The sequence below is a fragment of the Pecten maximus genome, chromosome 15, assembly GCF_902652985.1.
Source record: "Pecten maximus chromosome 15, xPecMax1.1, whole genome shotgun sequence".
In the NCBI taxonomy this organism is placed as follows: domain Eukaryota; kingdom Metazoa; phylum Mollusca; class Bivalvia; order Pectinida; family Pectinidae; genus Pecten; species Pecten maximus.
The window spans coordinates 17,302,333-17,319,388 of NC_047029.1; the positions used below are offsets into that span (position 1 = coordinate 17,302,333).

Here is a 17,056-nt window from a genome sequence, read left to right on the forward strand (position 1 = left end):
GCATACCACATCCTTTTGATAGAACGTTGTAATTATGTTGGTAGTTACCTTTTTGTTGAATGGCAAGCCACGCACGACGTCTTTCATTTGACCTTTTTTGTAATAGAAGAGCTTCTTTCACTTTGTCTTCGAATGGATGCGCTCTTTCAAGATGCCCTTGGCAGTTTAGTTACTAACTCTTCAAAATTTAAGCAGGAGAAATATTTCTGTTACTTGCCTCCATCCGGATTTAAACGTTTTTGAATCAAAACTTCTGGTTTAATTGCAGGATACACAGTAGATGCAGAAGATATGTCGGCCTCATTGGACACGTTTTCATTACTGTCAACAATGCCCTGTTCAACTCCTTCCTTCGGGAGTACTGCGGTATTTGTAGTATACTGTTCTCCATGTAGTATATAAGATTCCTTTTTCTGTATACATTCATCATCTTCATTGCTGCTTTAATCGCCGTTTTCACTTTCTGGGACGTAGTCACTATCACCTTCATCATCCTCAACCTCATCCGTTGTCAGTATAATGTGACCGGATGGGGTGTGCTGCAGGGTGTGTTAGGCAGTATGCTTCAGTGAGGTAGCACTATAAATCGGCAAAAGTTCCGGCCTATCACAAGGAGACTTAACACGAACATACCGCAGCCTCCCAAAACACACATACGCACTCACCACACGCATGCATTTCGCACGCACGGGAGGCCGTCCTTAAATGACCTTAGATGTTAATAGGACGTTAAACAAAATAAACCAAACCAAACCAAATTACTCTGTTGTGGCCCTTGCATCTGGTTGCTCTGTAATATAAATATGAATTATCAACAAGATGTTATAATTTCAAAAGGTTACCTCTCTTTTATCACTATTTTGCTGCTAAGCTAGGACCTCAGGTCCTGATTTATTATAAATCAAGCAAAGGTTTCTCATCGAATTCAATGAGGTAATCCTCCATTTTTAAAATACAGTTTGTTGTCAGGCTGTCCAGAAACCAGTAAATGGAGACACATGGTACACCAGGATGTCCTAAAAGAAAGAATAATAACGAAAACAAATTATATACAATAAGACGCCACAAAGGACCATAAAATACATTCTAATAAAGAAATTCAGCCAATAAATTCAATATTTTTGCAAAATTTCTTTACCATATCTTTGATAGACCTTAAAAGAGCATTTATACAAAAAAGTCACCTTCTTTCTGCATGGCACCCATAAAATAAACTTGCCCAAAAATCTAAACCTCGATTATGTCCTGGGAAACAAATTAAATGAATCAATTCTTACCTAAATTAAAACTTAAAACTTGACTCCTTCTTTTATTCAATTTTGAATCCCTGCCCCAAAAGTTTGCTACCAGTCAAATATGAGCTGTATCCATTGCTTAGTTTCAGAGAAGAAGTTGTTTAAACAAATTTATTACAATTTTGAATCCCTACCCCAAGGGGATGCAACCAGTCAAATATGAGATATCCATTGCTTATTTCAAAGAAGTCGTTTATATCAATTTAGCCAAATTGACCCCTTTTGACCCCCGCCCCTAAGACACCCCAGGGGGCCAGCCCTCTCATTTGTACAATTTGAATCCCTACCCCAAAAGGATGCCACCAGTCAAATATGAGCTATATCCATTGCTTAGTTTCAGAGAAGAAGTTGTTTAAACAAATTGACCACTTTTGGCTCTACTCCTCATGACCCCTGGGGGTCAGACCCAGCATTTGAACAATTTTGAATCCCTACCCCAAGGGGATGCCACCAGGCAAATATGAGCAATATCCATTGCTTAGTTTCAGAGAAGAAGTTGTTTACATCAATTTAGCCAATTTGACCCCGCCCCTTAGGCCCCCCAGGTCAGCCCCACCATTTGTACAATTTTGAATCCTGACCCAAAGGTGATGCTCACAGTCAAATATGAGCGATATCCATTTCTTAGTTTCAGAGGAGAAGTTGTTTATATCAATTCAGCCAAATTGACCCCGTTTCGCACTGCCCCTCAGCTCCCCTGGGGGTCCGCCCTGTCATTTGTACAATTTTGAATCCCTTTCGCGAGTGGGTACTAGCAGGCAAATATGAGCGATATCCATTGCTTCGTCTCAGATGACCTAATAATGGAGCTCCCCACAAGAATACTTTCTGTCAAATAGTTGAAATCAGCCAAGTAGTTTCTAGAAAAGCTCTCTTGGAGACCCAAAAATGGATGTAAATTCTACCTTTATTGGAATCAAATATCCTTTACTCATCACATTACAAGAAGCATGTAGAACTTATTATCATGATTATCTTCACTTTCAAAGTGTTTCATGTGGAATCATGTCAATTCATCCTAAATAATTATAAAAAATTTATTTATTATCTGGATAACATACCAGATGCTGATATCCTGTTTACTATAGATGATAAATTACTTCTTGAAACATTACTTATGCAAATACGTGGTAAAACTATATCACACTCAACATATAAAATATTAGAATAGAATATAAGGGAAGATAATCTTAAGAAACATATTCAGAGCAAGATGAACCAAACATCACAGACTTAGAAATGAAAAAGAAAGAACTGCAGTCTATTAGGGAAAGTAAAACAACAGGTAGTATTATTAGATCTCGAGTCAAATAGGTTGAAGAGGGAGAACAACCTATCTTTTTTTCAATTTAGAAAATAGAAATTTTACTTCTAAAATATTACCAAAATTACAATTGGATAATGGGAAAATAAAAACAAATCAGGGGGATATCTTACAAGAAGTTTGTAACTTTTATGCAAAACTGTATGATTCTAATACTAATTAAGAAAATGTTAATCTAAATGAACTTCTAAAATCTTTTAATATCAACAAAATTAATAAACATGATTAAAAAAATATGGAAGGGCTGATTACTTTTGAAGAAGCTGGGAAAACCTCAATAAATATGAAAAAAATAACAAATGTCCTGGTATAGATGGCTATACAGTAGAGTTTAACGATTATTATTATTATTTTTTTTTTTGTTTTTTTTGTTTTTTTAAATATTCAGGCAATTTTGTTGTTCGGTCGATAAATTTAGGTTACAGTACTCGGGTTTTATATATATCACAACGACAAGGCATTATCTCTTGCATTCCAAAGGGAGATAAACCTAGATACTTCATCAAAAACTGGAGGCCAATATCTTTGTTAAATGTTGTTTATAAATAAGCTTCTGGGACTATAGCCCAACGACTTAAATCAAGTTTGGATGAAATAATTGATAAAGATCAGACAGGGTTTCTAAAGGGTCGCTACATAGGGGAAAATACTACACTTGTCTACGATATCATGCGCGTAGCCAAGTTATTTTGTATGTGTATGTAGAGATATACAGTTAAGTCTTGGGCAATTTAAGTCCGTCATTTAACGATGTCCGAATAGTTACGTTGTCCTATTTTCAAACGACGAGCCTTGTACAGCATTTAGACATACGTACATAACCATAGTCCATTGGGCAAAGCAATACCTTTTCTGTGGCTGTAAAAGAAAGAAATCAAGACCAAAAACCTGAGTGATGTTTTCATGACGGTATGTGTAGATATCTATCTATATATAAAAGTAAAGTTGTAGTTATAAAAGTTCCAGTAAAGTTGAATTGAATTTAATATAAATGAATCTTTCAACTGTACCGGTGGTCATAACATAGCACGACATGTGTTCTAGAGTTAAGTTAAAGTTGGAATTATAACGATTATCGTTATACTCAGATGGGGGCTGATTGATGGAGATTAACGTCCTTGTTCCGGTTATAGCCGAGCCTAGGACACTCTCTCAGATAGGGGTCAGAGTTCAGAAGCTTAAATACCAGGGAGACGTGTTCATGTGACAACCCAGGCATGCCAGGAAAATCACACTTGGTCTCGTTTGGAGACGTTAATCCGACTATTTAGCAGCCTTGATATATATGGCAAAACATTCGTGACAGTGTTGGTGTGCAAACCTAATGATTTAAAAATACATTAATTTACTAATTTCATCGAAGATCAGACAGCGGGTACATATATAATATCAAAATTTGTACATTTGAAAATAGATTTCTGTGTCTATCTGCGTTCAGAAAGCTGTGTTTCATTATATTCAATAACATTCCTTAGCATATTATATACATGTAGTAACGTTCACCTAACGTTTGAAAGCTGCCCTGCAGGTAGGGCGTAAGAATTGTACCTGCTGCCCCCATTGCATGATCGTAAGAGGCGACTAAACTTGGTTTGAAAGCAAAACAGTTTCCTTCGAAATATTGATTCATTTCTGCATCTTGCCAACTGTCATGTAGTGAGGAAAATTCCAATAGTGAGTTTTGTACTCTATGCGCATATATAACTCCGGACCTGTTCTTTTGGTAAATATTTTACAATTTATTTTAAGATTAACAGTAACAAATATGTAAATGAGACTTTACCATGATTTCAGGTTGTAAGTAGTCCTTTATAGGAATGGCACCAAAGGGAGGATGTGGGGCTAGATCAGACATCAGAAAAAATTTAAATGTTATTATGCCCAAATTTTACACCATATTTGAATGAGCAATTTAAATATGTAAATGAGATATTATCTCCAATTTTCCCTATTCGCTCATTCACTACATGTACGTTTAACAGTAGATGATATAGGTGCTTATTTTACTTTTCTTGATTAAGAAAGTATCAGATTAGTTTTTCTACAAGTTTCATGCAATTTGTGCCGAAATACACACATACATATTTGAAAAAAAAAGGTTTTCTCGTTGTGAATAATTATTAAATGGAATGAGTTAAATTATAATTTTATGTTGTATTGTGTTTGGTTTAAACAGTATTTTATTTTGTAAACAGCAAAGTTGTACACATGACATGAATGTAAGGATTCGAAAACAAGCCTAAAGCTTATATTAATTCGTCTCCTTATAAAAGAAATAGCAAAATATATACAGGCGACGGTAAGTCAAAAGAGCATGGATATGGTAAGTTTAATACAAAGTTTAAACCAGAAAAATTAGGTAATAATGAAAATCATAATTCAAAATCTTAATCCATGTCCCAACTGTGTCAGTACCAGTATGTACATGATACATGTTGGCGCATATTCTATTTAATACATTATTATGATAAACATGTTATATATATATTACATTTAGAGATATGATGCCATTGAAAGACAGATAAAGCTCCAAGAATCACCCGACCGAGCTCTTGATATACTATATCAATTTGAGAAGCGTTTGCTTTCTAGAATAAAACGTTGAACAGTAAGGAATATGTCTTCATTTTGATCTGGACGAAGAGTACTGTCCCCACAGAGAGCAGACTTTAAGTTAACATTATAAGGGAGGGTATCTATTGTTTCTCTTCTAATACGAGTATATTGGGGACAATGAAAGAGGAAATGTTCATGAGATTCTACTTCACCGCAGTGACAAATAGGATTATCAGTAATATTTTTGAGAAAGAGGTGTTGTGAGAGACTGCTACAGCCAAGTCGTAATCTGCTATGGTATATCTGACCCAATCTACTTCCACTGTTGTAATATTTTGGAACTTGTACCTTATTTCTAGACAGATATGATTTAAACTGTGGGACCGTTAGGTTTTGTACATGTTCAGGCAATGCATTCCATTCGCGAATGACACAAGGAAGAAATGAGTTGAAATATGTTGCAGTTCTACAGAGGATTGTAGGTATATTTCTAGCCTGTCTTGTCTGATAGCGATGGTCAGTAAGACGAGGAATAAGGTTCGACAAATAAGAAGGGCTTAGGCTATGATACATTTTATGAAATAATATCAGTCGATGGTGTCTACGTCTTGTCTCAAGTGTATCCCAACCTACGTCTCGTAAAAGTTTGTCAGTGTTAACTAGACGTGTCGAGCCAGTGACGATTCTTGCGGCTTCAATATTGATATTTTCTAATAAATTTGAAAGGTTTTGTGGGATGTTAGACCAAACCACGTCCCCGTATTCAATTAAGGGTCTTATAAAGGATATAAATATTTTTTCTAGAGAAGATCTATCTAATAAAAATTTTAGTTTTCTCATAATTCCAAGTTTTGACTGTGATTTATTAATTATTGTATCAACGTGTTCATCCCATCTTCCATCATTACTAAAATGTAAACCTAGGTGCTTGTGGTGTTCAACTTCAGAAATAGGGGTATTAAGCATATATAGAGTTGGATGAAAAGGTTTGTAAAGTTTTTTGGAAATAATCAATGATTCAGTTTTGTTAGGATTAAATGCAACAAGCCAAGAACTAGCCCAGTTAGAAATTTTTGTTATGTCAGAAGAGAGAAGTTCAGAGTCGGCGATGGGATTATCTACTACAATGGAAAGTGTTGTGTCATCTGCAAAAAGACGAATATCGCAAGTACTTTCATTAACAATATCATTAATGAAAACTAAGAATAAAATTGGTCCCAGAATAGACCCATGGGGAACTCCAGCATACAAAGTTTTAAGAGATGAAGAAGCACCATTTATAACAACACATTGTTGACGTCCATGTAAATAATTTGTGAAAAATTGTAGGGCTTTGTAAGTGATACCTATAGATTCTAATTTATGAAGAAGACCTCTGTGCCATACCTTATCAAATGCTTTGCTAATGTCAAAAAAGAGAACCCGAATTTCTTTGCCATCATCAATTGGCGAATAAAATCTATTAGTTATGTCTACCATCTGGTTTATAGTGGAATCGCCGTGCCTAAATCCTGACTGATGTTTAGTTAATATACTGTTAGTGTGTAAGTGATTATAGAGATACTTGAAAATACATCTTTCCATGACTTTACTTAAAATACTCAATAGGGATATTGGTCTATAATTATTTACAGAAGAAGAGTCACCCTTTTTGAAAACTGGTATAACATTTGCAACTTTCCATTTTGAAGGGAACAGGCCTAGTCTTAATGATATATTGAATAATTTTGATAACGGTTGGGATAACTGATTGGTAGCTTCTTTAAGAATACGTGGGTGGATAAGATCAGGACCGACAGCTTTATTAACATTTAATTGTGAAATAGCGTCTTTTACGTCTTCAGTTGTAATAGAGATTATGTCGAGTTTATGTACGATGTTGTTTCGTCCGTCAATAGGTGGTAACGGTGTGTTGTTGTCGTCAAGAAAACATCGTCTAGCAAAAAAGTCATTCAGTGCCTCGCTTTTGTCCATGTCGTTGTCGATGTAAGTGTCATTAGTTTTGAGTATAGGTATGTCAGTGGATTTGTTAAACCCACATAGAGTTTTAAGATTATTCCAACAAGATTTTGAATTTAGATTCGATTCGTTGTGCAATGATTGAAGCATTTTATCACGAAAATTAGCCTTAGCCACACGAACTAATGATACACAGCGATTTCGTAAATTTTTAAACTGTTGCCATGATTCCGGCGTATTTCTTCGTTTAGCATTGCTATGGGTACGTTTGCGCTTCCGAATAAGTTTTCTGATTTCATTGTGCATCCAAGGAGCGTCAGTCTTGCGAATAAATACAGTTTTATTGGGTACACAATTAGAAGTAGCATCTAGGATTACTTTGGAAAAATTTTCTATGGACAGGTCGAGGTCGTCATCGTGTAGTAAAACGTCCCAGTTCGTCTCGTTAAGCGTCTGTCTAAGTAAATTATAGTCGCCTCTGTCGTATAACTAAATTTTCCGTCTGATAGTACGTTTTTGTCGGGAAGGAGTGTTAACTGTAATGAAGATAGGACAATGATATCTAACATAATTACCGAAGCAATGGTCCCCCACAACTACTGATTTGATAACATTTGGGTTATTTGTTAGAAATAGATCAAGAGCCGACGATGTAGTTTCAGTAAAGTAGGTTGGGTCATTTACTGATTGTTTAAAATTAAAATTGGTTGTCAGTAAATTTATATATCTACTAGGCTTAGGTAAAACGTTGTCATTGAAATCTCCAGTTATAAAGACACCACTAGTGTTGCAATTCATTGCTAAGTCAATTGAATACATAATTTTTTCCCATGTTGATGAAGGAGAGTTCGGAGGTCTATAAAAAGTACCTATGAGGAAGTTAGTATTGGTAAAGTTAACTTCAATCCAGATACACTCAATTTCCGGAACATCAAGGTCGGATCTATGTTTAGAAGCTAATTCCGGTTTGACATATACTGCTACACCACCCTCCTGTCGTAATTGTCTATCATTTCGATAGGGTTCTTTAAAGGAATGTATCATTACTTCATCATTTGCTATGTCCGAGTTTAACCAAGTTTCTGTTTGAGCCAATATATCTAAATTAGTGAACTCTGCCTCAAGGATATCAATTTTATTTCTAATACTTTGGACGTTTAAACATGCAATTGATAGTAAGGATCCCGAGACCCGATCTTCTTGTAAAATAGGAAAGGGATTGGTAGAATTTGATGCAGACGAAACACTAGATGTGGAAGAAGGACCCGGATTTGGGTGTATATCACCTGCGAGGATCAGCATAAGGATGGACATGGAGCTTAATAATAGAGAGCAGTGAATGATTAAGATCAAAATGGCCAGTGTATATTTATAACTGTAGTGTTCGGGAGGACTGTGTGTTTCTTCATTCTGATAGCTAGAAGAAGAATACCAAAAGTTAATGAAGAAATACAATAATAATGCCTTTTCCTTAAAGATGATAAGCAAATTGACAAGCAATACTGTATGTAGATTAAATTTAATTTGTAATCTGCGCGCCGTACCACAGAAATTCCCTATTCTTGCCCTGTATAAAGTGATATTAACACCCAGTCATGTTATAGATTCAAGTGAAAGGAGAAACATATACAATGGGCTAAGAACTAGGGATTCTATGGAGAATAAACTGACGTAAGATTTCAGAATAGGAGCAGCTGAACCTGAGACAGATGGGACATGGATAACAGAAAAAAACAAAAACAAAAGTGTAACATATATACACATGGTAATACATTGCTATTGAGTATATGTGAGAATAGAAACAGCGTGAAATAATGGGGTGATAATATAATTTAAAATGCCCCATAAATGTGCTTGAGAGGGTATATGTTCAATACCGTTATATTACAAATAAACATACAATAAATGGAAGTGTTGTGGAACAAAAAAAATATATATATATATATACATGTATACACATAATTTACATACATACAACAAACATACATACATACATACATACACACACACATACACACACACATACACACACACACACACACACACACATATATATATACACACATACCTATACCCATACATACACATACATATATATACACACATGTACATACACATACATAATATGTGTAGTGCTTGCACCCATTCACATACGCAGACTCGCACACAATATATTACGTTCATGCATGCCATACTTCCAAACACCATTTTCAGAATTAGACAATGGCATGTTAAAAGAAACACACAAAAATAATTGAACATAGATTGCTTAACAATATGGTATGTTCGTATGAATGTATACCTAAAATGGTTCTACATGTACGTCTAACTGCAACAAAGCAAATACGTGTACTTGAGACATATTTAAAAATATAATTTGTTTAGTATAAAAAGATAATCTGTATTGTATAAAAAATTGTATTGTAACAGGGAATGGTAGGAGAGATAAACAGAAGAAAATTAGGAGAATTTAGAAAATAATTTGCTCTATTTTGAAGGTAGAACAATACCAAATAGACTGATTGATCAAGACAAGAGATCACAGAGGGATTTTGGCGTCCACAATTTTTTAGAAATATTGATAACAAATTGCAGCTGTCAAAATCCAAGATGACCACCTGTTGGCCATTTTGTTTTCCACTTATTCAGGCTCAAAACTGAACGGATTCAACAAGGGGCCCTTAACTTGGCCAATCACAACAAGGGGTCGAATTGTGTCGTCTTGTTCATGTAAGTGATTTTACTAGCGTTCACATTGGTATGCCTGCAGGTGGAGGACGCCAAACCGGAACCAAGTTAATAATCATTTAGTAGAGCAAACTTACAACAAAATATTATTGAATTATTCTATGATCATTATAAGTTCAGCACTTATTAACTTCTGGTAATGATCTGAGATGGTAAAATGATCTTTATAAGTTTTAGTGCTGATTAACTTGTGATCACTGACACAACATCATGATCTGAAATGGTTGATGTTATTCATTATCATAATTGTGTATATATCATATATGAATTAAGTAGTCGAATTTGTACAGTGTGTGTATGCATGCGTATAATTATTCGTATAAATGAGAGTTCACGTACACGTCTTTACGTGTATATACAAGGAGAAACTCGTGTACACCCGTATATGCATTCTGACGCGAGTATATATAGTTTATATAGATATATGTATGATTTAAGGAATAAGTAAGCGAGTGTTTCAGTGCATGTTTGAAATATTACGTGTATTGACATGTGTATATTATGATACACATGAGCGAGTGGGAACACACACACCATCATGTGTTGCTGTTAACTGATGAGAGTGTGATTAGGTATGGACACGCAATATAATCATATATTTACATTCTGTGTTGCATTTGCCTATATGTCGTTAGTAAAACAAATTGTATTCATTATTATTTCTTTATTTCCTCCAAATTTGAAGAGCAATAGAAATAACACAAAATACACATAAATCTCAAACAACATAGAAAGAAAAGAAAATTCGTTCACACTCGGGTTTACATCCTTACATAGTGATACACGCTTTGACATAAAAACATTATAGAATGATATAATAACATGCGCAGTTCACAATACACAACACAGGAATATAACAGGGGCAAATAGAATCGTACGGTGATATTTAATGACATACATTCTATCACTCAAAATAGAAAACATACACTCCCCGTACTACATTATCATCATAGTGTGTGCAATAATACATACAACACACAGCAATGTAAATAGCATCTTGTACACCTTACAAGATAAGTTCAAACAATCAAACAAATACAGTAATCAGACTAGTAGTGAGTTGCACTAATCGTGCATGTTAATTGTCCAATACAATGCAGTATATCAGGAAAAGTGTAGACAATGTTGGTCAACTAATGTAATATATACATGTATATATATCCTGTATTGGTCACAGAGTTCTCCATCAAGGATAAATATAAGTTATATGATACCACTTTGTTGAAGAATTTTAGATATAATAACTATGGATTTTATTCTAAATTCCTCTAATTCATAAGGTGTTAAGTCATAATTGAGAAAACCACCAAGAAGAACGTGAATTAAGTGGTAATTTGACATTGCGTTAAGATAAAATAAGAAATCTATATCTTTTACAGTACTGGGTTCGCACTAGAGCTGGTCACGTAATGGTTCTGTATGCGAACATTCCAGTACACAATGAGCGATATCGTCATTGTACATATATCCACAGTAATGACATATGTAAATGTATATTTTCACTATTACGCATATCAACACAAAGTTTAACAACTTTCTTAAAAGATAAACTGTATTGTGGAAACCTGAGAGCAAGTTTCCATATTGTACATGGTTGTATGTTCTTATGTACAAGAATAAAGCGAGAAAAATCACTGTCAGCATTCATTCTTTCACACAATTTAAACTGTTCATAGTGTATTACATGGTTGTTGACTAGACATTTCCATTGACATTTGCTTGGAAACACACCATTTTTCAAGTATACATCGAGAACATGATACAAATTATACTTTTGTAGAATATTAACAATGTCAGGAACAAATCCTCTGCTAAAGTGACACAAATTGAATTCAAAAAGACGCTTAATAAGAATCTCGCGTGTTAAACAGCCAACCTCCATGGTACATATTCTACCTAGAAATAACATTTTCCTTATGCTAATGTAAACCTCTATGGAAAACCAGCCAATAAGGGACGTACACATATCTTCTGATTAACCAGAAAGCCTAGAAGCATGATACTTTGCTGAAAGGTACCTTGAAAGGAGTGAAGCAATATGTTTCATGAACAATTACTTTGACATACCTTCAATGTTACTGGGGGGAAAATGTTTTCAAACTTTGTGTTCTTTAGAATTAGACCAGTAAAAGGTTACAAATATGAGATAATTACCAGGTGAGCGATGCAGGTCCCTTACGTCTCTTGTTTCTTTCACATTTAGTCTGAAAGTTAAAGGTTGGGCAGTTTTATCTTCACTTTATCTTGATTTAACCCCAACGGAAGGAGTGGTTCCTGAATTGGGATGCTTTAGAATGCTACTATTCCCTAATGTATGCGTTCACTTTGAATTATATTTTTGGAATTACCTTTTTCTAATTTGCAATGTATGGCTCCATTCATTTGAAACAATTATTCGGAATCCAAATATTGACTTCAAATTACTTACTCCAAATTGTGTCGGGTTTTAAATTTTGCTCGACGTTAAGTGTAACAAGTAAAACTATTCTGATTTAAGATTGCTTATACAATGAGTTGGTGTTGTTCATCCCCCAAGGTGTTGAAGGGGTTTTGCGAAACAACTGTATGATGCAGTTTAATTCATTTTTTGGCATACTGTATATATTACTAAATTTAAAAGATGCAGCATGTGTGTGTGTGTTGTGTGTCATCTAATAGATTTTAATAATTACTACTATTGTATAAACAAAACCAATAAACCAAATATGGATTCAATTCTAGACGCGTTTTTATTGGCTGACACGGTGAACTTGACCGGAACTACTTTTCAATCACTTGGTTCAATGGTACGTGCTGATTGTGTAAGACCTCATTATTTAGCGTGAATGTTTAGGCGCATTTAGTCCCTGGTTCATTTATATTAAGTTAAAAGAACTACTGTAGTTTCATTATTTTAAGGCCTTTATTTACTTTATTTACTCTCCTGAAATTATTTTTTTCTATATGTGTTATGTTTCTACGCTAGCCCTGCACAATTCAGGTCACATTTCCGCTGTTTCGATTGAGATTGTGTTAGAAACAGATCCCATTGCTCTTGGTTGGTGGATATGATATTTGTTTCACTTGAGTTGGTTAATTTTCAAAAGTTACAAATGACACTAGCTAAAGCTCGTGACTTTCATCCCTTTGGAAAATTGAAAAAAAACCACTGGTATGAAAAAAAATACCATATCCAACAACAACTTGTTGTGGAACCTCTATATAACTTCCTATTCCATTGTTAATAATGAGTGTAAACACATAAAACTGAACGATTTTCTTTCAATGTGAGGCAAAACTACTAGTAGCAAAAAAGTGCAATGCAATTTTTTATTACAATTCAAATCTTTAGTTACAATTGTATATTCAATGGTCGATATTTAGTCCTAACCTAACTTCAAGGCAGAATTTACTTTAAAGATTGACTTTGAGAAATGTACTACAAATTGCGTGGTCGCACAAGTCAGTCGCTGTATAGTAGCACGTTAAGAGTATTCAATGATTTCAAATACCGAAAACATCACTTTCACTGCATATGTTTATAATATTTATCCAAAAAGCTAAAGAAAAGTTACTTATCTAGATACTATTCTTGATCTGATTTCTTAATTGTATGTATAAATCACACATTTCATAGGGATCGACAGGGATGTTCCACTCATTCTCATTCACAAGTAGATTGCATAGGTCAAACACATCCTTGTCACAAGGAATATCATCTTTCATTCGACATTCTGATTCGCAGATTTCTAATTTGTCCTGTTCAACTGCCTTTAAACCGTCTTCAACTCCATACAATTCCGGGATAGAATACATCAAGGCTGGACGTCCACATGGTAACGCTGTCATCTTTGACGGTCGAATTCGATGACAGTTCCATACAGTAATTGTGGAATCAATATCGGCCTGCAATGTAATAGAAACATGTATGTTAATTGAACAAAATGCCACCAAATCTGTGAAATATGAAACACCATATATTACAAAGTATTAAAATTCCATTAGCGTTTTAAAAAGTATTCGGTTTTCCAAGTGAAGAATAGTGATATGTTTCAAGATTAGATAATTGGTTGTGTCAAGCTTACGGATTGTAGCATAGAGATATATATCTAATTATGAAAATGTATCTGTTATGCTAGACTAGTATCTGAGCTGCAATTGTCCAGTATTTCAGTAAGGTGATATATCAACTTAATTTTCATTTGCTCTGAACATAGAGAAAAGCATTGATATGGCCTCAGGAAATATATATATTTATGCCTCTTTTCTTGTACATTTGTACTGTTATATTGTTATATTGATATGCTGCTGACTCGGAAACAAACTCACTCTTAATCTTACTTCTTCACAGATATACCTTATACCAGGGTATATATATTTAGGCTGTTTAAAAGGCAGGGCATTTTTATATATCTACATTCTGATTGTTTTTATTCTAAATGAATATATCAACTGAAAACAACAAAACACTAGACTATGGATACAGCATGAATACAGTAGGAATAAATCAATTCACGTGAATAACTTATGACGTAATATATTAATCTTGCCGCTTCACTTCAGATAGAATTGAGAACGACCCGCGTCAAACGCTCAAATGACTACGGTAAATTATTGGCACCAATCTTACTCAAATTGTGGCTGTTCCACCTTTTTCGTTTAAAGGACGGTACAATAACAAACGCTGTTAATTAACCAATTGTTCAAGAAATAAGATAGTAAAAATGTAAATATATGGATTGAACGGCGTTGTTTTAATTTCCATGCCGGCATGAATGCAAATCGGCTACATCCATATTGACCATGAAGCCCTAGTTGTAACAGCTTTTCATTCATACCGGCATGAAAATTAAACTTTTTTCGATCATATCATAAATGAAATTTGAAGAAAAACGAACTTTCGATTTTCGGAAAATTTGTCTGACAGCTTATCGACTATGCCACCATTGTGAATACATGCATATTAACATGAACATGTGTGTATTAATTGTCGTCCACATTAGCATATCGCTCAGAGACAAAATGTGATTCCATAAGCAGCTTATATAAATTAGTAGCGCTAAAATAAACAAACCATATATATGTACGTACATGTAACATATATAAAGCTGTGTCAGCTTATTCTTTCTTGAGTATTATTTTAACAAAATATTTGTATGAAATACGAGTTGTAATGTTGGTATTGAGTAAATCATGTAGGATGATTTACAAATCTTTGTTCGTTCGATAAATCTTACCTGTATTAAATCCATCAAGCAGAATTGAATTAAATTCTTGTCTAAGAAATCGCCAATGAAGTAGTTATCGTCCTGAAGCTGTTTGAACAAATCCATCCAAAATGCTGTTACTTCTTTGCGAAATATACACCAAAAACTTTCTATCTTTTGGTTTGCGGTACTTCGTCCATACATAAAACTGCGTACTCCAGCAAAGCGATCAACATGATCTTCACGTAAAAACGACTGCATTTGTCTAACGTAACCGTTCTCAGTTCCAGCATCTGCTCTTAATCGCTCTGGACATCCATCTTTATTTTGAACTGATCTGATGTAATAACCAGCAATGACCTTTGGGTCGTTGTTTGTATTCCACGCTTCCATCCAAATCACTTGCCGGGAAAATCCATCAATACATCCGTGAATACATATACCATAAGGTTTCAGTTTGTCATAACCATCGATATGCCATAATGCGTTTGGTCCTGAACAACGATACTGTCGCCTAACTAAACGTCGTTTTATTCTTTGTTTTAACCCATCCGGGTCTATTAAACCTTGTAATAAACGTACTGTCCTTTGAGAAACATTAATTCCATTCTGAACACACTTTAAATGCATCCAGCGATATCCATGAAGACGGCCAGAACCTTCACACTCTCGCGTTATGAACAACGCAGCTTCAACAAGACAGTGGTCACTTTTCCTTCTGTACAGATTACACTTTTTAGTTATTCTTTTAAGGGTCCGGGAGCTGATCATTATCCTATGTTGTGTTGCTAAGCATATCAAAATCTCCTTGTTGCTTAATCCTAAATTAAAGTATGTTCGAACCCGTGTTTCTTTGTCTTGCTCCATCATGCTTTAACTAAATAATCTAAGCTAAACCTGTTGAGTTATCTTGGAATTCCGAATTATTATCTCGAAATTTCGAGTTAGTAAGTCGAAATTTCGAGTTATTATGTCGAAATTTCGAGTTATTATCTCGAAATTTCGAGTTATTAAGTCGAAATTTCGAGTTATTATCTCGAAATTTCGAGTTATTAGTTATTATCTCGAAATTTCGAGTTAGTAAGTCGAAATTTCGAGTTATTAACACGAAAAAATGAATTTATTTTTTTTGCTTCATGGCCCTAATGCCCTTCCGTACTAATGCTCTTCCGTAATAATGAGATCAATTTAATTGTAATTCTTTCCCAGATAAGTATGAAGGGGGGTAACTCTTGATTTGTTTCCTCAGGTAGACTAAGTACAGATCACTCCTCCATAGAACAGCTACTAATCCCTCCCGAGGCAAGCACCGCTATGTCTAATCCCGTCAATTATTGCCTCCTGACACTCGTACCGCCCAGGTTAACGGTGACCCTCAGCAACCGATTCTATATCTATCCCCCCCCCCCCCCCCCCCCATATTATTGAGACTTTCCACCCTTATAACAGCTGGACAAACGAAGAAGAAAAAAAAGACAAAAATAAAAAATACAAGATAGGAAATCATTTTTGAAATAACCGACACTATATTAAAACAAACAACGATGCACCTAGTACAGACCTTTCACCGACACCATATCTCTCCCCCTCCCCTCTCTCTCTCTCTCTCTCTCTCTCTCTCTCTCTCTCTCTCTCTCTCTCTCTCTCTCTCTCTCTCTCCTCTCCTCTCTCTCTCTCTCTCTCTCTCTCTCGTGCATTATAAGTGTGGTTATATGAGAGTGTGAGGCAATGTATTTTACGCCATTTTGCGTTTTGTGTATAAATACCAATGTTATATTGTAGGGAAAGGGCTTTGAATAAGTTGTATAACTTCTGCCCAATCCCCTTGCTATGAAAAGGCAATAAAATATGTTTAAATCAAAAATCAAAATCAAAATAAAATCAGAGTGATGTGTGATTTAAATAGAAATTCACTAGATAAAATGTCTCTTAGTTCTCTGCGAAGTATGGGACGACTACGAGACAACAAATTCATTGTAATTAGAAGA

At 34.7% G+C, this 17,056-nt stretch overlaps 1 protein-coding gene across 1 annotated transcript; it reads right to left on the reverse strand.

The window, feature by feature from the left end:
* Positions 1-13,177: 13,177 nt before the first annotated feature.
* LOC117343145 lies at positions 13,178-15,461 on the reverse strand. Its single transcript, XM_033905464.1, has 2 exons — positions 15,099-15,461; positions 13,178-13,767 (listed from the first exon to the last, which is right to left on the reverse strand). Exons 1-2 carry the CDS (start codon positions 15,459-15,461, stop codon positions 13,441-13,443), a joined length of 690 nt encoding a protein of 229 aa, XP_033761355.1. The 3' UTR covers positions 13,178-13,440.
* Between the last annotated feature and the right edge of the window lie 1,595 nt (positions 15,462-17,056).

Bases quoted from the DNA above. Each gene is read 5' to 3' on its own strand.
- LOC117343145 (XM_033905464.1), bottom strand. From the start codon at position 15,461: ATGGAAGCGTGGAATACAAACAACGACCCAAAGGTCATTGCTGGTTAT. The intron at 13,768-15,098 runs GTAAGATTTATC...ATTACATTGCAG, and splicing joins GCTTGATGGATTTAATACAG to GCCGATATTGATTCCACAAT.